Here is a 27,551-nt window from a genome sequence, read left to right as displayed (position 1 = left end):
CCGTTAAACTGAACCTCGCAAACAGATTACATACATAGAATTTCGGTTGTTCGGTGGTTTAAAAATATACTTTATCACGCTTGCGAACTAGTTAGTACACCTGCAATTCAACCAGTTTGCTTCGCACATAAGCTGCAGAGTGCGTGTCACTGTACGGCGTCTGCTTCATATCCGCTGTAGCAGGATGCAAGGCAGTCTTATTCAACTCGTAGTACATCCAAAACGGCAAGCTGCTACCCGTTCGGTACCTTTCGGTTTGCCAGACTTTGTGGTAACCAGTGCTACTAACTACCAGGGATGCCACGGCGTCCGTACGGGTGTACCTCGACAGTCAATATAGCCGTGCCTACACTATAGCCGTGCCTGCATAAATCTCACAATCTATGCCATACACCCAATATTGAATACATACCCGAAGCAAACTGCGAGATAAAGAAAGCGTAATTTAAAGTGTGCTTACGGTTGTTGTATCGCACATGAAAATGGAGGCACTATTTCCAGCTGAAGAGGCTGGAAATGGCAGTTTCATTTTTAATACTAGCTGGAAATGAAAATTTTCTAGCTGGAGCTAGCAGGGAAAAGAAATTCTTCAGCTGGAAGGAAGAAATATTCCAGCTGGACATAATTTCCAGTTCAATAATCCAGCTGAAAATGGCATTTTCCAGTTGGAACTGAATGTTTTCCAGCTGCAAAAGGACATATTGGTTTCCGGTTCCATAAACCAGCAGCCAATGGAAACATTTTCATCCAGGATGGACACGACCATATCCACTTATTGGTACATATATCGCTTCCACCATTCCGCAGGTCTGACATGCAATTTTTTTTTTAAACAAAAAAAGAAAGCCTCGAAAAGTGGTGAAGAAGCACTCGAAAAGCACCGGAATCGTGTATATAATGCTGACATGGGGTGTGCCAGAGAGACGAAAGACAAAGTACAGGGACAGCAGCTCTGCTTTATGCAAAAAAAGTTGAAGACATGACTCGAACAGCAGAATACGCTTAGTCACACTCCAGGCTCGAAGGCTGTCTTCGTTCGGTCTTCTCCTATATGCGTACACACACCCCTCAACGACAGTGATGATGGCTGAAGGCAACTCATTTGTAGAGCAGATGATGCGACACATGGCATGGAGTAAACAAAGCACAGATGACTCGTGCGCAACAGTTGATGTGTCTATATAAAATATGCATGTCTCGCACATTACAGTGGTAGTTGTAACACCAAGCTTCACATACAAGGACAAAGAACACAACGCTAATCACTCCAATAAAAAAAAAAAGTCCAAAACAGTCAAGAAAGCCTCACGCATGTGTATACAAACAGTTTTGGAGCCACTATATGCAAGTGTTTGTTGCGTGACCGCATCATCGTCAGCATAGACACAACAGACAACACGTGACAACCGCACACACTACTATACTGCCTCAGTCTGCTGCATGTACCACAGTTCAGTTAGAACAGCTCCTACAGTCAACGATCCACTTCTAAAAAAAAGAAACAGTCATAGGTGACACTATCTCCATGCACTGGAGACTAGTACTCCCAGGTGAAAATCTTTCCCAGCTCAACTGGTTTATGGAACAATTTCCAGTTGGTTCCAGTTGGAACCAACCGGAACCCAGTTGGTTCCAGCTGGAACCATCCTGGAACCATCTGGAAATTGTTCCATAAACCATTTGGGCTGGGAAAGATTTTCGCCATGTAACTGTCCGCATTCCGAAGGAATGTACTACTTCTGGCAAGCCGGCAACTCTCATGATCCATCAAACAGCACTTTCCTTTCTTCCTGGTAAGAAAATTTTAAAACTCGTGCTGTTGCTGGTGCGCTACCAAGAACGATCAGTCGTTCTGCGATGACCTAAAGCGTGGCAACGACAAGGCGAGCACCCCGTGCACCAAGCCAACACAACTGCGCACGCATACACCATGGGAATGGGAGCAGTGTAAGTGAGAAGGGAGAGATTCGGCATTCCTTTGGATTAGCTACGTGCTACAAACAGCACTCAATGGCATCTGCACTACACTTCCGCAAAACAAAAACAACACAAAAGTGCAAGAAAAAAAATAGGGCTTAAGCTCACCTAAAAAGCTTTGCACTTCCCCGCGGGATTAAACAAGGCCATTTTAATTTTAATCTCACATTTTAAACACGCTTGGCCCCTTGTTGGGCACTGAAGAATGGTATTCTTACTGCGATGCCACAAAACTAACATAAAAGAAACAAAAGTATGTAGCTGAGAAATAAATAGAACACAAAGCAGACTCTGTTCTTTAGAGTAAAAAATAAAATAGACTTTTGTGACTACAACGAGCTGCATCGTCAAAAAAGAAACTGGTGCCGACAACCGACGACGGTTGACACTGGCCAACAGGACAATGCCAGCAAAAGTTGACAGAATGAACTGTAGAAATCAAACTGACAAATGCACAAAGTCAAGAAGCCCCTGTGCAAAAAACAGCAGATACGTAGGCCATAATGATAGAGTCACTGCTTGGGAAAAATAAAGGATGGAAAGCCTGTACCTACAATGCAAGTTGGCATGGCAGCAAAGATATTGGCTACCCAGTGCATTTCATCAGCTCCATGTCAGCTATAACTGTCTCCAACATGTTGCGATTTAGCCGAAATACATAACCAGCGATAACAATGGATAATCATCTGACACAGACAACCATAAATTTCATCAACAAACAGTATAATCATCACACAAATTTTTAGCACACTAGCTTTTAACAAAACGGGGAAATGACCAGCATACCGCGAGAACCAAGTGAGTTACAAGTCAGAATTCGAAAGGCAAGAATGTGGTAAAAGAGCTCAGACACATTTTAGAGAAAGTAACAGGCCTCACGCGCACGGAACAAAGCAAGCCAGGGCTAGCAGCAGCTTTTGAAGACGGGTGGAAGTTTTAACACTTCCAGATGCCGACAACTTTACGTAAAATGAAAGCCAGCTAAATTTGGCTCCACCCCCAAAATTTACCAACAGCAATTCTCGCTGCAAAATGTTCGCATAAGCCACAATGTTCCTGTCACAAAACTGGAAGAGGGACGGAAGAACGACGGAAGCACAAATTTTAGTGCGTCCATTTTACAGGTTCCATAGCAGAAAATCATGCAACCAGCAAAGGTATCAAATGAAGACATGCTAGCCATTACAATTGATTCCCGCTATTCAAAGAAGAGTCACCAGGCTGAAGTTCATCACGGAAAGAAAAAGAGCAGGACTTTGAATGCTGCTGCTTAACATGGCAGGTTTGATGGAATGTCTCAGATGAAAAGATTTTCTTTGAAGTACCTCACAGACGTCGCACCTTACCGTAACCCTCTTTGCTTCTAGAACCTTGGCACACAACAGAGGGACATAAAAACGAACAAACATAAAACCATTCCCATTACCTGCCTCAAGCTTTTCTATCCAGGCAGACCATCCCATATCTGTTTGTTGGCTAAAATGAGGCTAACATGGGGGAGGGCTAGAGATGCACATGCTGTAATGCGATGATGCACGCAGACAAGAAAGAAGGCATGGTGACATACTGCATCAAAGCGCCCCATGTATAACTTTCTAAAATTTACCGTGTTGTAAAATTTACTTTTACCGTCTTTGAACAATTTTTCTACAGACTCTTATTTTGGCATTCAGAGAACAGAAATACCAGCGCCACCCTAAACTGCAAAGATAAAAATATCGACTGCCATCATACTTTTTTGCGACTGTTGACCGTAAACGAAGATGCCAACAGCAGTGACCCATCCTGTGAAATGTTCGCTAGTGCAGGCGCTATGCACGAACAGAAAAATACTGGATAATTATATAGGCACTGCTGCAAACACCGCGGCAGAATTTTGTGCATAATGACAGCCATCGCTAACTAATAAGAACTTTAGCCAAAAATATTTAACACCTCCTCAACTCGGCAATGATTAGATTGATTCCAACTTTTCCAGCATGTCCGTCAGCAGAAGCTCTCATCGCCTCGGCACATTCCAATGTGCCACAGCATTTGGCAAAGCACCCCCGTGTGCATGGCTCGTCACCGGCAAAAAATGCTGGGTATGAAATCCTACACAAGCTTTAAGCAGCCACAAAGTTTGCGGCATTCCAACAACCATCAATGAGCAAATGGGAAGCCTGTTTTCTTGCAGGGAGAATTAAGACTCTTTCCCAGAGCAAAAGCCACCGTTCGATAGATAAGTGCAAAATCAATTTCAACTTTACATTATAAATCTTAAAACAGCAGGATGTGCGTGACTGCAAATAATGAGCAATAAGGATAAAATATCATACCCTGTCTGCGGAGCAGATAAGTACTTGTCTGCCTGGTCAGGCGCAGCTCTTTCGACCGGTCAATCTCGCATGCTGATATCGCACCTGCCTTGGCTCATCTTTTAATAAAAAAAAAAAACTGGATATCGAGCATTTTGTAGAGCAGGATATCTATTTGAACACTGCATTCCTATTCAAGTGTCAAATGCCTGTCTGTCTATTATGCCCTTATATTAAGATGACAAGAGCCATCTGAATATAAAAGAAAAATTTGTGTGCGCTGCAAAAAACAATGCTCAAAGACAGTTTCTGAACTGCATAAAAATACCTGGAAAAAAAGAGAACCCCCAGTGCCTGTCACACCTCGGTTGGTGGTGCTAATAGTAGTATACAACTTTGTGCTTAAAGACACCTTTCAAACAGTATTTTGAAGGTTTTTAACAGGCACACCACGAATCGAGTAAAAGTTACACGGACTGAAGAATCTCAGAACATTGCTTTTTCTGAATATCAACCTGAAACATGGCTGCTGTGCAATGCATTGCAGTGCATTTCAAACTGCTGATCACAGAGCATATCTCAAAACCTGCACAAAGCTTATCAAGTAAAATGACCAAGCGCAAAGCTTGAAAGTGCACGTGCTTTTAGAACTGCAATGCTGAAGGCACAAGTCGCCTCCAGGTTTTTAACTAGCTTCCTTTTCTTCCCTTGACCCAACAGGCTAACTTGGTGTGAACTAAAACGTCCGAGTGGTAACCGGTGACCAGAACAGTTTTGCTGCATATGAAAACATTACTAATGTCACCAACAACTTGCGAAGAAAGCACCCTATCAGCATCCACAATCCTGCCTGCAATCGCAGGTATGTTCTAAGCAAGGAAGTCCCGTGTCAAGTGTTCCTTACTACCCTGACTGCCCAAAAAATCTGAACATGCGAACATTTGCCGCTCTTCCGAAACAACAGAAGCGCTTGAATACTGTCAGTAGTGTCCCTCACTGGTGAAATGATTAAGCCAATTAAAAGCGGTCAGGAGCATGTCCAAGTGCGGAGGGATTGTCGAAAACTGCCTCAGTGACAACAGCAAATACCGTCAGTAAACTGGTGAAGCGACGCAAGCATCCACATCTTATCCTCCAGCCTTGCCAAGAGGTGAACACCGACACCAGTGGTTCCAAAGATTCAGTGAGCACATCCGGGGTGCTAATTAAGTAGGGCAAGAAACAAATGCAAAACGACAAAATGAAAACACCGTGGCAAGATCAGCCTAGACCTGTGATGACCTCGAAATGAACGTGAAAACTCGCAAAATAACATTCACCGCAAACCTCTCCTACTAACAAACGCTAACATGCAGCTTTCCACAAGCAAGAGACCACACATTCTGTGAGTGGCCTGTTCTCACGAGTTGCAACCATGCTATCAAAAAGGAAGGAAAAAGCAAGAAAGAAATGATGTAATCACAGATAAAACTTTGTTGTCATTGCAGGAAGCACTTGCAGTAAATGTTGAGATAAAAAAAACAATCGCAGACTAGAAGATGCAGAGAGAAAAATGCACAGGTAAGAGAAAACACACAAGCACACAAACATACACACAGACAGTGCCAGCAAAGCTTCCAAGAAGAAACAATGCGCCAAACCTCACAACTGTGATCGTCAAAAACAAACGCACAACATTACACAAGCAGCATATGCGTCTTGTGACCCAGACGAATTCCTCAAGGCTCATGCAAACAGTTACCATCACACTCCATAGTAGTATTCAAGGTGTAACACACACATACAATTTCCATACATTCGAAGACAACGGTTTAAATAATTCTCTCACACATGCACACGCACACATGCACACATCAGTCACTTTTTTCCATCCCTCACTTTTGGAGGCTTCGCACACACTAAAAACCTGAAAAGAAAAATGAGTAAAAAAAATCTGACAACAATAAGCCCTAGGTCCCGCGGTTCCTGACCATGCCTAGTTAATGAAACAATGGCATATTTGTCCTCACAGCTGGCCCACTGTGTCCAGTTCTGCCGTCGTCACCGCTGATCTTCCAACAGCACAGGGTGGAAAAAAAACGTTTGCCTCTTCTTTCTGCCGCATTCTTGCAGTGATCGCACGGACAACACAGTCCCGCAGTCCTCACGGCAAGTCTGTCACAACAGAGAGGGCTGAAGGCGAACACAGCACTACCCTTTCGATGGAAAAGTGACGTTTCGCACTTCCGACACCGATTCCTTCGCAGACTCGCTCTGCATTTCCCCGACACTCCGCCACACTGGTACCTGACACTGCAACCATTTCACAGAAGTCAACAAAACTGCTCTCAATTCCAAAACACCTCTGGGCGCTCATTTTTTGGGGGACCCCAGATCAGGACTCTGTCTGCCAAGCCTCTGAACGTAACCAAACAGCATGTTCCACCACTAAAACACGAGCCAACAAACTCTGGATTTTTCTATCGGACGTTTCCAAAAATACATGCCATGCTCCACGATGCGCACAGTACAGCAAGAGACCTGCTAAACCAAAGGACATTATTTAACCTGAAGCTTTCACTGGTACTCCCATTCGAATCAAGCAAAGAAAGTTTCGGAAGAACATTCGTGGTTAGAGACAACAGGGTTCACAGACAGACATGAAGAGATTGCAGAGGCTTCTACCATTACTTCAGTGTTTGCTGCAGCCTTCGCAAAAGCCATGCAAGAAAAAACACAGATCTTTACATTAAGCACCGGGCACTGCAACATGCACGCAATCAGCTTTAATTCTGCACATTACGGACTTTCTAGTCCCGTGAGCAACAAACAGTGACAACTGCACACCGGCAGTAAAATGCACACCGCATGCTTTTCGAAAATTTCGAGTTTCAGGGAGAAAATAGCCTCACCACTAGTTACCGGGACACACGGCTTTTGAGCAGTAACCAAGGATCGCAATTTACCAGTGTTCCGTTTCAACGGAGGGTGCAAAATTCGCACGGACCTGTCCCATGGACCTGAGCAGCAGCCAGAATCTCGGCACACGAAACAGCCAATCCGCACCCAATCGCCCGCAACGTCCACAAATTTAGAAGTTTCCGCTGCTTCTAAATTTTCGCGTAGCCTCGGAGAAAAATGAGCCTTCTCTAAAACAGACAGCGCCTCAATAACGAAACAACAACGTTGCAGTGTCAAAGCTAGAGCGGACGATGTGTCGGGGAGTGGCAGGCACTACTCAAGTAACCGGGCACACTTGGTAGCAGCCAGGTGGGGCGTCCTCTCCAGCCGAGGCCGCCCTGCTTTGGCGGCCATCGTGGCAATGTGGTTCCACTCCTCAGAAGGGCGGGAAGTACTGTGGAGGCGGGTGGCCGTTGCGCAGGAGGGCCACCACGGGGGAGGAAGGGGCCGACGAGGATGGCTGCGCCGGCACATCTTCTTCCTCCTCCTCCACGGGGGCGTGTTGTCAATCCCAACCATTCTCCTTGATCATGTGTGCCAGCTCGATGATGTACTTGCCCTCCTTGTACTTCTGGCTTGACTCGAAGGCATGTTCCTGCGACGAGAAATGGCAAGGGAAGTCTTAGACCCGAGAGGCAAGAAGAGGCTACCAAGATGCTCTACCTCAGAAAATGAGGTACGAAGAGAAACAGACAGACTTGGGGGCTCATTTCACCCCTCACACCCTCCACCATTTTTTTTTTGTCCGATCATTTCATCACCACAGCACGACTTGTTCCTTAAAAACGTTACTATGCACACATCTGCTTAAATGATGCCTTGCGGAACATGCACACATGACCACAGACAAGCAGCCTTTAAGATCCACAGTGAGACTGCTGCCTGTGAGAGTATGGCCACGTATACAGGCTCATAGCATGCGTGTCATCAGCTTCCTTCGAGACTTTTGTTTTCTGTTCAATGATGTGCTTTTCAGTCGAGCACATTGGTCATCTTAACATTCCACCCCATTTTTTCGCTTCGTTTTCCCCATGAGACTTCCCTTTTTCCCTTTGGCTCCACTAAATTGGATCGAATAGCAGTAACCCGATACAAATGGTGTAGCTAACTGTCGTCACCCGTCTCCTACCCAAGCTTCCTTGCAGTAAGTTCACCCGCAATTAAAGGTGCACTGAAGAGGAATCTGAACTTGTCTTTTTGCCGCGGGAACTCGATCTACACGTTCCCAGCTTTCTTAGAAACTGCGAGTTATTGCCCTGTGTGGCTGATTTCCGTAATTAAATCGAATTAACGTCCGGCTCCCGTCTTTTTTTTTGTTTAATTCTGCCTCGTACGGTGGGCGGAGTCGACCAACGTGTGGAGTGCCTTTCACCCAGTCCCATGGCGGCTTGCCGCTCTGCCATCGGAGGAGTAATACGTAGTAGTCCGTAGGAGCAAATAGTCCGTGCGTATTTTTATTTCTGCGGGCTTGTTTTGCGGCTATATTATCTGCGAATGAAACTATTTATTCACGGAAACCTAAAAAACAAAATAAAGCGAAAGCAAAGCCTCCACGGAGCTGGCTGAAAGGCACTTCACGCGTTGGTCGACTCTGCCCACCGTACAAGGGAGAATTAAAAAAATAAAGGGGGGAGCCAGACGTTAATTCTATTTAATTAGGGAAATCGGCCACACAGGGCAATAAGTCGCCGTTTCTAAGAATGCTAGGAACGTGTCGATCCGAGTTTCCGCGGCAAAAAGAGAAGTTCAGAATCCTCTTCAGTGCACCTTTAAGCGGACTGTCACTATTCGAAAAATCCAGATGAAGAGACGCTGCTGACTCCGTTCTTGCTCCACTGCTTTCAACATGGCAGGGCACCAGTCAACTTGCCAGCATGGCCCAGGTATAGGACTGCTGCAGGAGCACAGTTCACTGGCAACGCGCCCCCAATACTGTGCAGCTGAGATCCTCGCCCACCTCTCTCCTGACTCGGTTCTGCTCGGCACCAGCTGCGTCCCCCAAGAGCCTGTGGTGTGTTCCTATGTTAGTCTTACACCCAGCGCCGCTCGCCCACTGGCGACCAGCTCTGCAACATTCGCTGTGCTGCTGCCACAGAGACACCAGCGGCCATGAAGTGCGCGGCGCCTTCCCCCATTTTTCAAACAAACCCATACCTTTCACTGTAAATAAATGAGCCATCAACAAGATAACCACAAGATAACCGCTGGTCCTTAACCCTTTCACTGCCAGGTTTTTTTACTCACATCTGCACACACCCTGCCGGTTTTTTTTTTTTGCATGTTAGTTTCCTGGAAATTTTTTGCTAGTAACGCCCTAAAATGCTCTGCAGGACATGTAGACATGTTTATTCAGGATAATCTTATATATATTAGTTGTAATGAATCAAATCTTCCAGCACCAATCTGGCCTGTCGGATTTCCTCCTCTTACGCGGATTTTTCGGTGGCAGGGGGACTTCATCGCTGTCATCACTCCACAAGGCACTTAGGTGGGCTCCTTCCTCGTTCTCATTATCATTGGACTACGAATTCACAAGCAATTTTGAATTTCTTCGTCCGCCAAGCGCAGACGAGTGTGGCACATCGCCCCATGGCTGCTGTGTGCAGACCAAAATGAAGTGACTCGGATGTGGAAACATGCGCGCCATCTGTCGTTTAAAATTTACCTTACAAAATCTATGAATTTACGGAGTCTCTCCATAGATGGCGGTACATGTTTGCATAGTTTTTTTTTACACGAGTATTATCGGGAGCGGCAGGGGGTGAGTTAAAAAGCCAAAACGAGTTAACTCGGGAGAGGCAGGGGGTGTGCATATGTGGTAGCCCGAGTTATCTCGGGAGTGGCAGATTAAGGGTTAAGGGTAATGGAGTGGATTCCAAGAGAAGGCAAACGTAGCAGGGGGCGGCAGAAAATTAGGTGGGCGGATGAGATTAAGAAATTTGCGGGAATATGGTGGCCGCGGCTGGCGCAGGACAGGGTTAATTGGAGAGACATGGGAGAGGCCTTTGCCCTGCAGTGGGCGTAGTCAGGCTGATGGTGATGATGATGAATCAATAAGCCACAATCAGCATATACAGCTGAATCACGATGACACTAATCTCATGGGGTCACAGAAAAATCTGTAACGCCCAACATTTGTAACATCCAAAATGAACAGAATCCGCATGGAGGCCAGTTAATGACTGACAGGATTTATTCACGGGCACCCAGAACTACTCGCGGTCTATACCGCACATCTGACTATCGCAATGCTGGTGATATGCGAACCATGTGTTTTACTCATTCATAGTATCAGTGATGTGCAGGCCACGTGTCACCACTCACTGCTCCCTGTGTGTACAGCACGACAAGCAATCGCAGAGTCAGCGATGTGCGGGCAGAGCTTAGTGCTTGACAGTGCGGTTGCGGCTCCAGCGTTCTATCATCCGTGGTGGCACAGGGGAGTGTTCGGAACATCTGAAATTCTGCACACTGTACACAATATACACAGACCAGGGAATTTTACCAATTTGTATCATTTCGAAATTCACACCAACCATGTTCTCAATCATCGAGATCCTACCACAGGACACCCTGCCAATAGTTGATTTGGAACGTTACAACGTACACAATGCAGCAAAGAACCACGACTCACATATTTCCAACCAAGAGTTGTTTTGCAGCATTCACAGTAGATGTCGGCCACTGCATGGAGACCTGTGAGTAAGTAGCGCTCCTCCGCCGGCCCGCACCCGACATTCACCCTGCAATGATACGGCACATTTGCTGAGAAAGCCAACTGTGATCTACTATGCACACAAACCTGCAGCGGGTGACATCGCATACAGAGAGGTCAGACAATGAATCAGACAAAGCCTACCCGTAATTAGCATGTCAAACTTCACTAAGCCAATGGACAGGGTTCAAAAAAAGAATGTGGCCTGAAAATAGCACACTAAGGAGGAATTTGTAAACTATATGATGTGAGTGACGAAACAATACCCAGTGTAACTAGAGATTAATGAAATCTTCTACTTTCACACTACAGTAAGCGCTTAACTGCTACTGCTCAACAACGCAGAAATGCACTATGGTGTGCTCAGAAAAATGCAGCAGCTCAAGCTCATAAGAGCACAATTTAAGAAGTTAATTTGCAGAACATAAAGTTTTCAGGAAATTGCACCTCTTTCAAGTCTTTCAAGCATAAAGGTAAGATCTGGGAAAGTTGGTTTTCAGCAAGCATAGACCATTTTTCACGTAAAGAAAATTGTGCAAAAGACAGAGCCAGGGCAGGACTGTTGAGGTTCTGTCACAGTTCTTTCATTTCTCTGCTTTTTAGCACTGAAAATTATGCCTCAATGTGCAAAGTGTAATTCAGTAGTTACTCAAACAAAACCTCTAGGTTATCAACACTACTGACGTTCAGTCAGTGGCCTGTTATAAGAGTAACATGTTAAAAACTGGATGTTCCTAGTCAGCCATCATTCCTTCAGTCACAAAAATGAGTGTACAATTACTTTCCTGTCAATAGTATAAAATAAAGGCTGCTACTAAGATCACTGTTCGCCTCCCAAATACGTGTTCAATGATCATTCAAGCAACCCCATATGTGTACGTTGCATCCATTTAAGTGTTTCTCGATTATTAGATTTTCCTGCTCCAAACCGATGCTGCTGGCTATGGGACCCACTATAGCAGAGTGCTCTCGATCAACTTTGACTGAAGTTCATTAACAGGGAACTAAGGCAGCTGCAGTCATTTCATTCTTAGTAAAAATCAATTCTATATCTTTTCCTGGGTATGTTTGCATTTGTATGGCAGAAGAAGACAGACTTATTGCTTACAAAATTTCATTAAAAAAAATTCCCACCAATCAACTCAAACTCGCGACATGCACAAAAAAAAAAGGCCCCGTGATTACCATTTTGAAGTAAACAGTGCTGCAGCCTAGTTTGTGGGATCTGTGCACTCAAAAGTGTCAATACACAGCTGCTTGCTTGCAAAATCAGCCGGCGATGGTGTGACCCTGTATATTTCATTTTTTTGTCTTTTCTAACTCAGATAGCTCAGTTTTCAGTGCGAATGGTCCTTTTGTTGTTAGAACGTGGCAATCTATAGATTTTGGCTGATTTTGATTCGTTCTCGGTGTTCCTTTAACATGCACTGAAACCCTAGCACACGTGTTTTTGTATATCACTTCAAGCAGCCTAACTAACTTGATACACAGCACAGAATGGCAGCAGGCACACGCCCAACTGCTATTTCAGGAGCAAGGGGGGGCAAATAAAACTCACACTGAGTTAAAGAGGTAAGCCCGCCCTTGGCTTCCCTGGAATGACTGCAGAGGAAAAAAACAAAACGAGTTAGAATGGCAAGACACACCCATAAGCAAACCTTTCACCCTGGTTATTGTCACAGCGAGTGCCGTCATAAATGGCAAAACTGCGAGGCCTTGTAAACAAGAGGTTGCTGCAACTCTCAAAAGTCTTCCTAAGCGATCAGGACATTGCAGCTAACTGAAAATTATGTCACTGTTCCTGAACTGAAGTGAGTCAACTCCCACGAAGACTTAAAATAAATTATAACACAACAACGAAAAAAAAAAAAACAGCCCTGGAGACATGAGTAAACAAACTTGCAAGCCTCATCCAACGTCAAAGCCACTGTCACAGAAATATTAAAGGCTACAGCTTAGAATTTCACTTAGCACTTAAATAAATCCAGGGAAAGGCCATGAAAAGAACATGACGGCAATAGAAACAGGTAGGGCCACCCGCTGCTAGCCAGAAGATGAAATTAGAACATCTTAATTATCTTTTGACGATTTTCTACAAATTCTTTGAAAGAATGATAGTACACTTGACACGTTTCACGTCTCTTTTCCCTTAGAGCTCAAGAAGCCTAGATGCAAGCTCTGTCTGCTAAACAAGGGATGTCATTGTTGCCACATGGTGTGAAGACCGCAGCATTATCCATATGATGTCTCAAAGCGAGGTCAACAAACCACCAGAGCTTTCTCATACACAAAGAAAGCATTGATGCATGTTGTGACTGCTTATCTATCATGAACCCTGAATGCTCTTTCAGAGTCAGCGGTGCTTTTAACCTCGCTTTTCAACTCCTACTCACCAACAAAAGAACAAAGCTTATTCCACACAGTGCAGGACTCTAATGTCAGTGCAAACACAGCCTTATTAAGAGACAGTAACAATAAAAAAGAATGAAAAAAAAAAAAGCGAAGCAGAAGCCACAGCACTGCCTCCTTCCAGGACACAGCCCGCAGAAACGTGAAGAACTTGCCTTGTACCCTTTCCTGTCACCCAGTTGTGAACTCATCTGGCAATAATTCAAACAACAAACACTTTTCCCTGGCTACAGTACAAGTGTAGCCCTTGTTCCAGGTGCATTATCAGATCCTAATGTGTCTAATGCTCCTTGCTTGATCCTACTGAAACGTCACTTTTTTTTTTTAAAACTTTACTGGTGAAAAAGAGGTAAAAAGACTTGCAACCCCAATAGATAGTTAGCCTTCTCCTTTTCCGTGTCATGGGCCTCAAGGACCCCCTCACCACTGTGAGAGGCCTTCACAATGATCTTTCCAAAGTGGCACTTGACATTAATTGTGGCTCAAGCCCAGCACATCATGCACTTGACCTTAATTCATGCTCCTGGCCCCACATCTAACTGGCAATAAAAATAAGACCAGCTCATTAACAACCTTGCAGCACACAATCTGGCATGTGTGCAAAACAAATTGTACACAAAGGCTTTAGAAAGAAAGAAAGAAAGAAAGAAAGAAAGAAAGAAAGAAAGAAAGAAAGAAAGAAAGAAAGAAAGAAAGAAAGAAAGAAAAGTTGATTATCTTCAAAGAACACTAAACCATGATAACAGGTAGATTCGTTGTGATTTAACGTGTGTTCTTGCCTGTAACCTTTGTAACCTTGTTATGACTGTGCATGTAACCATAGGTTTCGTCTATATATTTTTTGTGCTTTTAATAAACTTTGTCAGTTGTTAGTGAGCACTTGTGTTGTTGTCACTCTGTTTCTGTCCCTGTCCATGTGGTGCCACACCAGTATGAATTCGTACCAACTCGCCCAATTTTCAACCCTTTTAAAGAAAGAAAGAAAGAAAGAAAGATGTACAGCCAAATCACAGTGGAGAATTATACACGGAAGAACCAAGCTTCATAAACTTTTCCCACTACTTTGAGAACCAGGCATGTAAATACGGTGTGACCGTATTGAACCCCTTACGCATTTAAATACACTCACAAATTTCAATTTTCGTTGCCAAGAATTTAAAATCTGAATGGTTCTGAAGGTGTGATTAGGACTAGATCTAGGAATAAGAGTTTGTCACAAAATGCTTCAATACTCCTGCCGATTCCAAAATCAGTCTCCAGCAGAAGCAAAAAACAAAGGTAGCAACAAAACAGCATGTGGCCGAAAGTACGACAAAGCAAGGAAGAGGTTGAACAGCAGCCTGAAGTTGTCCTTTAACTAAATTAAATAAATCAGCCACCAAAAGTACCAAGTTCAGAAAGCCAGCTACAGTAAAATAAAATAAGGATTGCAGAATAAAGACATGGATAGCTGTTGCCATGGTACTTGTAAGCAAATCCAAACTAATATATGAACAATGAAGTTTTTTTAGCCTCTTCACACAAACTTCAGCCCTCTTTCATGCTTTCATGTATTCTATGCATTGCACTGATTAAAAAGACATGCAGGATATGTGCACCACTGTAAATACCCGCTTTAAAATGACACATGCATAAATAAATCAATATTATAACCTTTAGCTAAAAAAGGCTGTCTCGGGCAAAACCGCTATAACAGAGCAGTGCTAAGAGCTCTGCAGCTGCTCTGATTGCTCTGTGAATATTGCATGCTAACAAATAAAGAAAAGAAACAAAGAAATCCCACGTGGCCTGCCGTAATAAGCAGCCATCTCCCGTCATTATGCAATTTGTCCTACAAAAAAAAAGATAAAGAAAAGCAAACCAGGAAGCTTTGGAAAGATTAATTACAGACACCCATTTCCTCCCCTAATTGGTCCACAGAATCACAATGAAAGAAGAATGAACAAAAGCAAGAGGGAGCAATAAAGCTCAAAACAATGAAACAATCAGCCACCATTATTATATCCTCCTCGGCCGGCCTGCCGTAATATCGCGCTCCGATCTCGACTTCCTGCACATGAAGACGGAACAGTGGAGAGTGCGTTGCGCTTCCAGGTGAGATAAGAGGCGTGGGCAGAGAGCCAGTCCCTCTTCAAAGCCAGTGACCCATTCACAAACCAGTTTTGGCTTTTGAAAGGCACTGCCATATGTAGCTGCTGAAGTATTTTTCGCCCGCCGCCCCTTTTGTTCACAAGTGTAGGACATGGTCAAGTAAGAGCGTGCTTACTAAGTTGTCCCTGTGTCTTTAAAGTGAGTCTTCTTAACAGCTCTACATAACACCGAGGCAAGGAATCTCAACAGACCAAAAATTATCACTGTAGACATACACAAACAAAAGATTGAATAAGACAATTTTTTAGAAGTCAATGAGACAGAATAAGCAAAGGAATGGATACCTTATGCGCGTTGAATGACAAAAAAAAAGCAAAGGAATGGACAACCGCTTCACTACAGACACTAATCTTTGCCTACTGGGCTACCATTGCTAGAACCCCACTATTTATTTGTTTTTTTTTTGTTCTCACCTATAAGAATAAAATGGCACCATAGTGGAAGAAATGCAATGTTCATTTTTCAATCCAGTCCCCATGAGGGGCATGATTATCGTCAGATGCTGCAAACTGGTATTGCCTCTCTTCATCCAATCAAAGCACTACATTTCTTGCATGTACTTAACATAGTTGCCCAAATCAGACATGCACAATTGATAAAGGCAATGTTGTACTGACTGACCTCTGAATTTCTCCGGAGAAAGCCACAGAACATTAACAATTATATGAAGGATTTTAAAGACAACAAATACGTCATTAAAGCACACTTCCAGTATTTTCAACGTGCTATGTACTCACCATGCTATATTGTGCACTAGCCACCTTTAACAACTGCGAATTTATAAAGCATAAAACTTAGTGACGTGTGCCTTGTCACCACTGTACTTTTCACAGCCTGCATGCAGTGGACTTTGGAACACAAAACAGCACTATCCAAAGGACCCTTCACTATGATTGAGCTTGTTTAAATGTGATAATTTCAAATGAAGAAATGCCTTTACAAAGGTGACAACGAGAGTGTAAGCTAGACTAGCAACTTACGTTTTAAGTCAGTGAATCACAATTTGTAGTATACTGCATCTAGCGAGCACCAAGAGAAGAGCCTGCTTCATCATCCGAGTATTATTAGGCTTTGTTGTCGCATCTAAACACTGCAGCTGCATTAATGAAGCTAAGCTTCCTGTTGGTGTTAGGTTAGCTACGTTCCTTGCACTTCATTTCAACTTTTTATAGATATTTAACTTTTATTTCAAATCTGAGCTCAACATCTCTCTTCCTTGTGTTCTTTCCAACACTTGTCATTAGCTACTGAAGAACGCTACCCAGCCCTGGAGCAAGTTCAACTTATTTTCTAGAATGCATACATGTTCTCTTTCAGAATACGACTTTTCTTACACTATGCATATTCCACTGGGATGCAAATGTAGAGAGAGATCATTGAAAAGAAAGGCTGCGAGGTTGACTTGGAAAATAATTTACCCACAAATTTTGGAAAAGGGGAGCATGACAGAGTCTAGAAGAATTACGATGACAAAATGGAAAATGATATAACAGAGTTTTGTATACATACATTTTTTTATCGCCTTCAAACGCAGAAAATGATCCCCACCCCTTTCCATCATTTTCTGGCACAGGGTTTGGTTAGTGTATGACCTGCAAGCCAATGTGTACGGCCAGCCAGCTGACAATGACTAAGCAGCATCTGCAAGAACTCACAGTCTTTAATGTATGTGCAGTTCAAGAACAGCTGTCACGGACTCTAGACAGCCCCAACTTTGTTCACACTAAAAAATCCGTACCACTATCCCTGTCCGCCCATATAACATTGGCAACAATCGGATCCTGTACCGACGCCTGCTCTGCCGTTATAACAGGCCGCAAACTTTTTCCGATTCTGAAGCAACACCCAGTCGAGCGATTTATTCTAACACAAAGCACGAGCCGCACGTCACAGACAATGACGCAAAGCAACGACGACGAATAGGTGAGAAAGGCGAAGCACGTGAAGTGCTCGTACGGAAAAATGCATATAAACTGAAGACAATTGAGACGAAAAAAAATCAAAAGATAAGCGCTACGTCCCGTTCATTTCACATCTTCGTGCATTGTCTTCGATTTCAGCACTTGCGCACATACAATGGACCCGTCCCAAGCCCCCGCCACTGAATGAGCTGGCCAAGTCGTCAAAAAAGAGAGAGAGAGCACCTTGGAGATGAGCTCGTCGTGGTTGGCCAGGTGGGCCCTGCAGTGGATGCAGCTGTAGGTGCGGTGGCAGGTGGGCAGGTATGCCTGGAAAGTCTTCACCATGCTGCCCCCAGTCAGCTGCACGGCGCTGCCACAAGCCGCTCCCACCTCCACCCTCCTCCCTGCGCAGTGCTGCTGTTGCCGCTACTGGTGGCGCACCTTCCCACGGCCAGGGCTCTGGAGAACCGCAGCGTGGGCCAAACCAGGGCTACTGTATCTGCACACAACCAGGCACCAAGACGCTCTCGCTTCGCTATGCAGTCCAAGCCCATCTATTAAAAGTATATTAAGGTGTTTTCGTCACCTTGAACAATTTCTTAACCAGTAATTAACACGCGAATGGTAATAGAGCTGTGCTTGAAGAATAAATTGCTCTCATCATTCAGAGTAACTAAAGTTAAATGAAACAGCCGACAGACAAAAACGGAAGTGGACGACTATTTCAAAGAACTAGGTTTACATGGGTTGTCACGCTAGCTTGTGCACAAGAGCAGGAAATCACATGGTCTGCGTGTTGATGGCAGCGATGGAACTGCTGCTCAATCACAAACTTTTTCTTGAGGCCCATGCGTGGTTTCAAGTCAATGTCTTACATGAAGTTGATAAACCTACTTAACCAATTAAAATTAACAGCTGTAAGCAGGTGATGGTCATGAACATACAGTGCTTAGGTAGGAGGCAGGGAGGATGATGATTCCCGGACTGCAGAGGGATGCCAGCTAGCGAAGCAATTCCTCAAATCACACGACTGCACCCCTTAACCAACAAAACCACCACCGCATCCTGCCCTTGGCTTCCCAACTTAGCTAATTTCAACCTTGATTGCTTGTAACTCGCATTCAACACCCAGCTCGCTATGCCTTGCATGGCAAGAGTACTGACCTTTTTCGGTTAAAAACGAATTTCGAAAACTGAATTCGGTGTACTTTTACCGGTTTTTTTTGTTTGTTTAAACCGAAAAGTCCGACACCAACTTATAACCACTAATATTAGTATTTCTTAATTTAACAAGGATACACCACGGGTCGCTCGTAAATGTGTGAAAATGAGCAATAATGCAAGCACAACGCGATAGACAAAATCACTGTGATGCTTAGCACAAACACAGACAAAAAAAACAAAACAAGATAAACTACTGCATGTGGACATGTCCTTATACTGGTGTCAATGTTTGCAACACAATATTGAAGGAGTACAGGCACCTAACTTTAGGGTACATGTTTTCTCCTTTGTAATTATGCGTAAGGCATCATTATGCATGGATTATCACGTGGTATTCTCCTAAGACCGCTAGATAATTTAAAATCGACCGATGGCTGGGATGATCTTTTTGACTGATGGCTATGATGTCAAAGTGTGGTTATATGTAACGTGAGGCATGGAAAAACTACAATATAATCGCTGCTTCATCGTTTTAATTCACTACAGAGCTGAAGCCAGCCTTCCACAATGGCCGGATTAACAACAAATGTAGGAGCAGGGATTATGTCGCAGTCTTTGCATGCGTCATGTGACCTGCAACCACACTTTGATGTCGCAGTCAACGTTCAGTTGTTGAAACTGAAACCGAAACAGCCCGACAAAAAAATTCAAGTATAACTTAGCGGTCGTACGCGAATACCACTGGTGATTCATGCATAGTAGTGCCTTCCGCATCATTGTAGAGAAGAAAACATGCTACCAAAATTAGGTGTCTATGCTCCTTTTAACTAACTAGCCCAACCTTTTGAAATCTTTAAAGGGACACTGAGGAGAGCTCTATTAATATTTTTTTTTATAGCAAAATCCGATAGTTCGGCATTTCATGGCTTTGTTGCCACTTGGCCGGTAGCGAAAGATGCATTTATTTCTAAGAAATTTGGATTCGAAGTTGAAATAGTTTTTCCCGCCGCTCTGATTCAAACTTGGGATTCTGCTATGACGACACAGAACTAAGTGACGTGAAACATGACATTCACATGACGTAACGCAGACTCCGTGATTTCTGGCGGCCAGCAGTGCGGCCCAGCAGCAGCCGAAAAGAAAGCTACCGTCGGCCGCACGTTGAAGGCATCTATCGGCTATTGCGGCCGTCGCTTCGTTTACATTTGCACCGGCGTTTTGCCAGCGTTACAATGGATCCCGTTCTCGAAGTCGTCAAAGAAGTTCTCGCAAATAGACGCCTTTAGCATACCGTGTACCTTGTTACCGTTAGCGGAATACCGGGAGCCCCCATACCGCTGAGAGCAAGCGCTGATTGGTCCCGGCGCTGCAGGAGCGCGCGTAGCTATCGGGTACGTGGCGCCATCTGGCAACGTCAAGGAGATTTGCGCATGCATTTGCCGCGCCTCAGTGATTCGTAGCTTCTCGTGTCCTAGTGTTGCTAGAACTATTGGTTCTAGCAACACTGTTTTGTTCTGTGACGCGATGAAGCTTGTACTTGCGAGTTTGGCCTGTGGCGGCGATACCTGTATTTTGGTTCTTGCTCTTTTCTATGTTACAGGAGCTTTGTTGTCAGTATGAATGGCGTTTTTGTAATCAGGAGCTGGTATTCTGTTGATGCAAGTCAACTTCAATTTCTCCTCAGTGTCCCTTTAAGAAGAAATGCATAACGCATTACCAAGCAATAGGCATTACCGAATGGCTCAAGTTCCTACAATGCTCAAATTTATTTCTTGCACACTGAGCTCCATCTTCCCTTTCTGTGCGTAAAATTCTTTGTGTACGCCAACCTAGTGGCAGTAGCATCATGGAAAAAAATCTTATTGTTCTATATCAAAGAATTTCTTTGCTCTCACATCCCTGTTACTTATGCAACCTCTTCAATTTTGAACAGAACAGATTACTTTTCTCCTTTTGGGTAGACATCAAGAATGCCACACGTGAAATATGTAACACTTTTTTGTAAATCCGACAACCACAAATGAGCTTAAATGAGCATACACGGTGCTTTGAGTGGTTCTTTCCATTACAGGTGGCACCATGGAGTGTCACAACTGTTTCCCTCTCTATCCACGAAGTCTAGCAAAGTGTTCCATTCCCTTCAGTCGCAAGCCAGCCAGCCCAATATCAAATTCTACTTCTTCGAAGAAGGCAGCCATCAGCCCAGCTAGTCTGGCCGAAATTGTTGAGAAGAAAGCCCTCCCAATGCAAAGGTGCAGGCTTCGGCCAGCTTCGTGGCAATGTATCAGGAAGTTGGATCAATTGAGTCCAAATAACTACAATTTGCTTTGCACAGGACTTGACCACCAAAGCTGAAGCTCTGCCTGCTGCCTCCGTATAGAAGCAACTTAAAAAATGGCCTAGCCAGCACTTTCCCAAGGTTAAGAATATACAGTGCAAGTACAGTTGTCTCAAAAGTAAAACAGAGCATCCAAGTAGAGAAAATCTTTCACTGCGGCCACTACAGCATCAGTCGTGAGCATATTGGAGATTTCCACGACATAGAGGGGATGCCTCAGTTGCCAGTACGGCATGATTGGCGTATCTGACCGAGCAGTGCTATACTTTTGATACAAGTCTATTATTAATGCTCTGTGCTATGCAGCACAATGCTTGTATAGACTCGTGCTCAGTTTTCATTTCGGGGCACTTGTACAGACAGCAGGCTTGTAACCTGCAGATACATCACGCATAGGTCCAACCTGATAAAGTACCCGACATGCTTATAGCTTTGCGCAGCAACTAGTGATCTCATTTTAAGCATAGCAATATCTTTTTCCTTCAGAATGAAGTGCAGGCAGAAATCCTGTTGTCATGTGAACAGCTGCAAGAAGGGACAAAAGATCCAATTTATGGAAAGTAGAAGTTGTCCTAATGTTTTTTAGGCTCTAGGTGAAAATCGGTGAAGTTAATTCAAGACAAGGAAACGGGCACTTGTCTCCAACTTCCACAGGCAGCATAAAAGACCAATAAACATGCGTACTTACAATGAGGGGATAAATACGTCCCGTCTCGGGGACAAAGGCTCTCCCTCCCTCAGCAAAGAGTCTGGCATCCACTGCTAGCCATACTCGACTGGTGCAGTACGCAGCTCTGCCGCCTCAATAACGAATACTTCGTCTTTGTGGATGTGAGAAGAGAGTCTCGGGCCACCCAAAACCGCTAGCTTGCAGACAAGGCAGAGATAAAATGGTGGCCTAATCAGCCGAGCGAAGGTTAACCATCTCCGAAGACAGTGAGAAAATTGCGAGGGTGCCTCTATTTGCTGTTGCCCGAGCATGTTACGAAAGACAACGATGGCACGGTGGACATGTGGCACATGACACACAGCTGACAAGGATTTTGGGCCCACAGAAACAAGTCCTAAACCTACTGCCTATGACACATACTTGCTGTCGCTTAGGCACCATTCCAGTGAACCAGCTTCGATGAGCCAGAGAGCAGCATGTGAAGTAAAATTCTTCGCTTTATTGCTTTGCTTTATTGGGGTTTAACGCCCCAAAGCGACTGAGGCTATGAGAGACGCCGTAGTGAAGGGCTCCGGAAATTTCGACCACCTGGGGATCTTTAACGTGCACTGACATCGCACAGCACACGGGCCTCTGGAATTTCGCCTTCAAGAAATTCAGCCGCCGCGGCCGGGATCGAACCCGCGTCTTTCGGGCCAGCAGCCGAGCGCCGTAACCACTGAGCCACCGCGGCGGGGCTGAAGTTAAATTCTGTAAGGAATGTAAGCACATTAAAAAGCGGCCATTTCCGTGACTTGTGGAGGGCACTGCATGCCCAATACTATAGCATGTTTACAGGCTACATAATGAATGCAAAGTTAAGTGAAATGTACAGCATCAAACTGCTGCCATTTTACAAACATACAAGGTGCGCTTTAAAGCTCAGCCAATGGAGAAAAAGAGAACACAAGCACAGTGTGGAAAGGTTGTGAAAAGTACCAATTTCAATCTACGACTAATTTTATTCCCCCCCCCCCCCCCCAACCCCTAACAAAGAAAGCTGCTTTACGTAATGTTAAATGACTGCCCATAAATCTTAGCAAAGCGATTCTGCTGTTTGCAAATATGAAATCTGTTCCGTTCTCTAGATGTTTCATGGAGCAGCCAGCAGATGAAAGTAACGTGCCGTTTCCTAGTGTTAAATTTTGAAGCTAAAAGGCTTGAAATTAAACTGCAAACCATAAAATAAGGTATGGAAAAGAAAAAGACAGGAGTTATGCTAAAAGAGAAGATGACAGCAGAGTGGGTTAGGGACAGGGAACAAACATGAGTCAGTGATAACCCAGCTAAAATCAAGAGTAAGAAATGGACTTGGGAAAGGTGTGCAAGGTACTGATCCTCGTAATTTATGCAGTTCTCATGGCACATTTATCAATAACCCTGTTGTTTAATATGAACAAAGCAACTTATTTACTCTCATTACTTTCCTGATGCCAAGCTTCTCATAGCATGCAACAATTTTTCTTAACTTCAGAACGAGCTTCGATGCTGATAACCAATTCCTTTAAAGGAGTACAGACACCAAATTTCGGTAGCACTCTCTCTTTGAAGTGGCACAAAAGATATTCGTGAAGCTATAATCGAAACTCTTTTCTCAAGTTTCCATTTCAACAGGCAATGGTTGCCATGACATAAGGGTTCACTTCAGGTAATGCGAGGCATATAAAAGTTGCAATATTTGAGGTGCTTCTTCATCCGTTGTCATTGCTGCTCTTCGAGCAGGCTGCATAGGAATTGTACAGAGTCTAAACGAAACGGGGATTAGATTGCAGTTCTCTAATCCTTCCCTAGACCTGAACAGAAAAGCGACCTCGTAGCCACCGTTTGGCCGTTGAAACCAAAACAGAAACAAGTGAGAAGAAATTTAAAAATTATTTACCGGGCGTAGACGTATTCCATGTGATTATCTAGGTACACTTACGTTTACGTACCACTCCAAAGAAGAAAACACAAAACCAAGCACATTTTAATTTAGCATACACTTTCTCTATATCTGCATGCGTCCAGATTTTAAAAGAGCAAAATTCACACAGCCTTGGAACCTCCAACAACTGAATGCATATGTTTGTCTCAAAGCAGAACCACATGATGAGCAATCCTCACCACTCAACGAACTGCCACTCAACAAAACTGAGACAGGTCGCTGGCAAGTAACAGGGAGCATAATCGGAAAACCCAAAGCAACCATATTCCTACGAGGAACATCTCTGCCCAATGTAAACAGCTTCTGTTTACAGTGCGGCCAGCTTCGCTTCAAGGCCCCTCTTTTGGCACTTTTTGTCTGCACGTATGACGATGGCCAGCTGGCACATGAAGCAGCCGAAGAGGGAGAGTGGAACCGTGCCGCCCAATCAACAAGCGCAAGCAAGAGCACAGGAACTAACTTCTCCCACTGACGGCACTATCAGCTAGCAACTCTCGTGAACTATCAATAGCAATGAGTGCCAAGCACGGCGATAGCCGGCAGGCAGTGCATCCGACGCCAGCCAAATGCTGTGCGCAATATCAGCGCTCAAACAATGAGATGAGGCGCTCGTTCTGTTTTTGTAGTTTGCGCCTATAACAGCTGCTGCTACAGAACAATTTCCAGACAATGGAAACAGAGATGAGATCACCGTCACATGTTTGGCGCAGTCTAACGTGGAAGCATATATCACCATGCCAGGCAGCTCACAAAGGAACGTACACAATGGTACTTTAATTACTAGTAATGCAAAGGCCATAAAAAGCTAAGGGTTTATGCGGATAAGAATTTTATTTTCAAGCCATAATTTCCAATTTGGATGAGACAAAACCTGCAAATTTCAGACAATTAAGACACAAGAAAAAAAAAAAACACCTGCGAAGGTTAACATGACAACAGAATTGAGGTTAGTAATGAGATCATGTATGTCAACAGCACAGGGGCGCTGTAATTAACGACGCGCAAGGTACTGAACTCGGACGCCTTAGTTCCCGTTTACTGCGCTGTTCCGCATCTCAAATCATCGCCGCCATCTTCACATCACTGCAGCGCAACTCACGAAGTGGAAGCAGCAGCTCATAGTACAAAAATAAGACCTGAACGTCACGAACCCGAGGACCCATTTATTTTAAAGTCTGGAAGGCGCTGATAAACCATTCGTCGAGCAGAGAACCGCAGGCCCGCAAACACACGTGCGGTGCAATGCTGCGTGACCTCATCGAGTGCACATTCGTCGACGGGTTTCCGGACACGGCGACGCAGGGCGCGCGCGACGTTCCCAAAGTAAACACGAGGCAACGTCGCTTCCCAGGAAACGGCGCTCGGTCGACCGGAGCCCCGTCTGTGAAACACGCCACGGCTGCTGAGCCACAGGCGCGCGCGCGCACGCACACGTGCCCAGTAACGCGCGCGCATCTACACCAACGCCGATGTTGCTCAAGATTTTTGTTGCTACGAGCTCTCCCCGCCTCGGTGCTCTAGGCCACGTGCTGGAACGACCGTTAGGAGCGCCTGCAGCGTCTTGGGAAGCAACAAAGAGACGCCAGCTTCTCCCCACGCAGACGTCTGCGCGCCCAGTCTGCACGTCTGCGGAGCGCTGGCGATATGCGCATTCGTGCGCTCACGTGTCGCGGTTAGGCAAGCACGGCGTGATAGACACTGTGAGCGTGCTAGCAACGAGCAGGGCAGCAGCAGATGATAATACGGTTTCCCTTACAGCGCTGGAACGCGATTCGCCAGAGGTTACATCACGGACACAGTTTGCAACAGTAGTTGGCGCGCCCCATGCGAGTTGGCGACGCTTTGCGAACTGCGAAGGGGGTAAAAGAACAGAAAGAAAATAAAAAATCTCGTCTCGTCGGATCAGACTGATGCGGCTGCAGGGGGTTTGCGCCGAAGGCGTGATTCAGCGCCATGGAGCGAGTGCCGCAACATCAGTCACGTTGTGAAACTATCACGAGTCAGGTGCGCGATTCCAGGTAGAGCCAGAACGGGAGATGAAACCTAAAGCGCGCGCGCCAGTGCGCTGCACACAGTAGGGGCCAAAATCATTAGGCCTAGGTAACAGTCTGAATAAAAATGCAAAACGAAGGGGTGCACATTCGTTTTCTCGGTTCCCTGGTGCAGCCTTGCCTGAACACCGCGAGGTTGGCCACCGCGAACAACCACGAGTAGTCAGGCCTCGCGGTCGGCAACTGCGACGCGGAACAGCAGTTATCGTCCGCCAAGCGGGAAGCGATGCTCAGCATCGCCGATAACGAACGCGTATCCAAACTTCACGCTACGTCGCTCGTCTCAGGCACTCGCCACGGTGGGCTTCCTGTGTTTATTCTGTCACCTCTGAGCGCCTGCTCGTACAGGTACGCTCCAGGTGACACAATGAGAACGCCTCCAAATGGAACGCACGCACAGCAGACGAGCCGATCAGGAGCATCAGCTGATGGACGTGCACACACACCGCTGCCTATTTCGTTTCCGTCTCGAAACGCGCGATGAAATCGCCACAATCCGCGCTGACCCCTGCCGAAGGGGCAGCTATCGCGAAAGCACTGCTTGGCCATAACGTATCGCGCAAGCATCAGCAGAAATGCCCCGTTAGAAACGCAAAGCAGGCACTTAGCAACAAAGGAGGACCGAGAACGCTCGCTGGAACGCGCCAGCGTTGGCGGCAGAGAAACTTCTGCGAAACCGTGACCTGCAGCGCTTATCGCGAGAAAGAAAGTTGCCAGAAGCAGACAGTTCGCGCAATTTCCGAAAGAGATAATGAACTGCGTAGCGGATTTCTGGCGAACACGTTCGCGATCAACCCAGCGAAGGCGCGCAGCACAAAGGACGACGCCGAGTCGACGCGACTCTCGTTCTTTTTGTGCTTCCTCGCACCAAGGCAAGACCAAAATTAGATCGGAGTTTCCAACGCGGAAATGCAGCATCGCGGACTGGTCCTAAACACAACGGTACGAGCTGTGTCCCCAAAAATCGGGCAGCGACAGCAAAGCCTCACGACGCGGGCGTAATTACGTTTGCATAATACGCAGATATCCGGAACCGCAACAAAGCAGTTCGCGCAGAAAGCAGTCGCGAGGGGTAGAACCCCCGCAGTCGCCAAACGGGTTCCCTAATCATCGTACGCAGCCAGGGCATCGAATACAATACAGTAGGACTGCTGCAGGGATTACAAAACAAAGAAAACGTGGGGTGACCATCCTCGCAGCAACGGTTTCGCCTCCCGAGGGAGGCTACAGCGACCGTGGCCCTGATCGTGGCGGCCCGCGGGCTGTGGGCAACGCGTTCCAAGATCACCCTACCGTTCACCAGCACCGCACAAGGCGCTGGTCGTCCACACCAGACAAAGGTCAGCCGCAAAGCCAAACAAAGAACCGCTAGTACGAGCTCGGACCTCGCGTAAACAGAAAGCTCGCTCGGAACGGTGAGCACCCTTCGCTTACCAGCCTCTTGTCCGAGTGTAAATCCATGGGTGGTCGCTAGGCGAGACGGCGTATCCCGGCGATTTGGGCACTGACAAAGACCGTTTTCAGCGGGAGACACTGCGTTGTTTTGGTCGCGAGGCGACAACCAGCTGTTCCTTACGCGAGCGATTGCGCAGATGCGTGTCAAAAGCGGGCCCGTTCGGCGCAGGCAACAAACAGCGACCTCGGCGACGCTACGGAGCGGAGCAGCCAATGGGAGCTGCCGCCGGGCGCTCTGGGCCGTCGCAGAGCAGGGCATTGGCCCTCGGGCGAAAGAGCCGCTCGCGGGGGAACCGCGCAGGACCTGCTCGCCCGCCGAAGGCGCCTTATTTTCGGAGAATTCAAACAAGTTGTTTTTCGTGGGTGCCAGTGGTTAGGGGAAATGAACCAGCTGAGGAGTCATCATCGTTCACGAGAAAGAGAACAACCTCCTCCGCGGTTAGACCGCGACGGTGGGGAGCGCACGCACCCGACTCGGGCTCGCTGCTGCTCGCGGGTCGGTGTGCAGTTTCGGGAAGGA

At 45.7% G+C, this 27,551-nt stretch overlaps 1 protein-coding gene across 2 annotated transcripts; it reads right to left on the bottom strand.

Annotated features, from left to right (window-relative positions):
- Positions 1-936: 936 nt before the first annotated feature.
- Ypel (Yippee-like) lies at positions 937-27,242 on the bottom strand. 2 transcript variants are annotated; one of them, XM_089573670.1, is made up of 5 exons: positions 27,011-27,242; positions 17,634-17,849; positions 12,488-12,531; positions 10,849-10,957; positions 937-7,809 (listed from the first exon to the last, which is right to left on the bottom strand). In XM_089573670.1, exons 2-5 carry the CDS (start codon positions 17,733-17,735, stop codon positions 7,720-7,722), a joined length of 345 nt encoding a protein of 114 aa, XP_089429796.1. In that variant the 5' UTR covers positions 17,736-17,849; positions 27,011-27,242; the 3' UTR covers positions 937-7,719. The 2 variants fall into 2 exon arrangements, with proteins under 2 accessions (XP_089429796.1, XP_089429795.1); XM_089573669.1 differs by having other exon boundaries at positions 17,634-17,889; positions 27,011-27,241.
- Positions 27,243-27,551: the final 309 nt, after the last annotated feature.

Source organism: Amblyomma mixtum, chromosome 2, assembly GCF_055824585.1.
Source record: "Amblyomma mixtum isolate Tamu chromosome 2, ASM5582458v1, whole genome shotgun sequence".
NCBI lineage: Eukaryota > Metazoa > Arthropoda > Arachnida > Ixodida > Ixodidae > Amblyomma > Amblyomma mixtum.
Note: the sequence above shows the minus strand (reverse complement) of the source record. Positions and strands in the feature narration are given on the sequence as shown.

Coding starts and splice junctions, on each gene's coding strand:
- Ypel (XM_089573670.1), bottom strand. CDS start 17,735: ATGGTGAAGACTTTCCAGGCATACCTGCCCACCTGCCACCGCACCTAC. Junction 12,532..17,633: donor ACGACGAGCTCATCTCCAAG/GTGCTCTCTCTC, acceptor TTTCCTCTGCAG/TCATTCCAGGGAAGCCAAGG. Junction 10,958..12,487: donor GCTTACCTCTTTAACTCAGT/GTGAGTTTTATT, acceptor GTATCATTGCAG/GGTGAATGTCGGGTGCGGGC.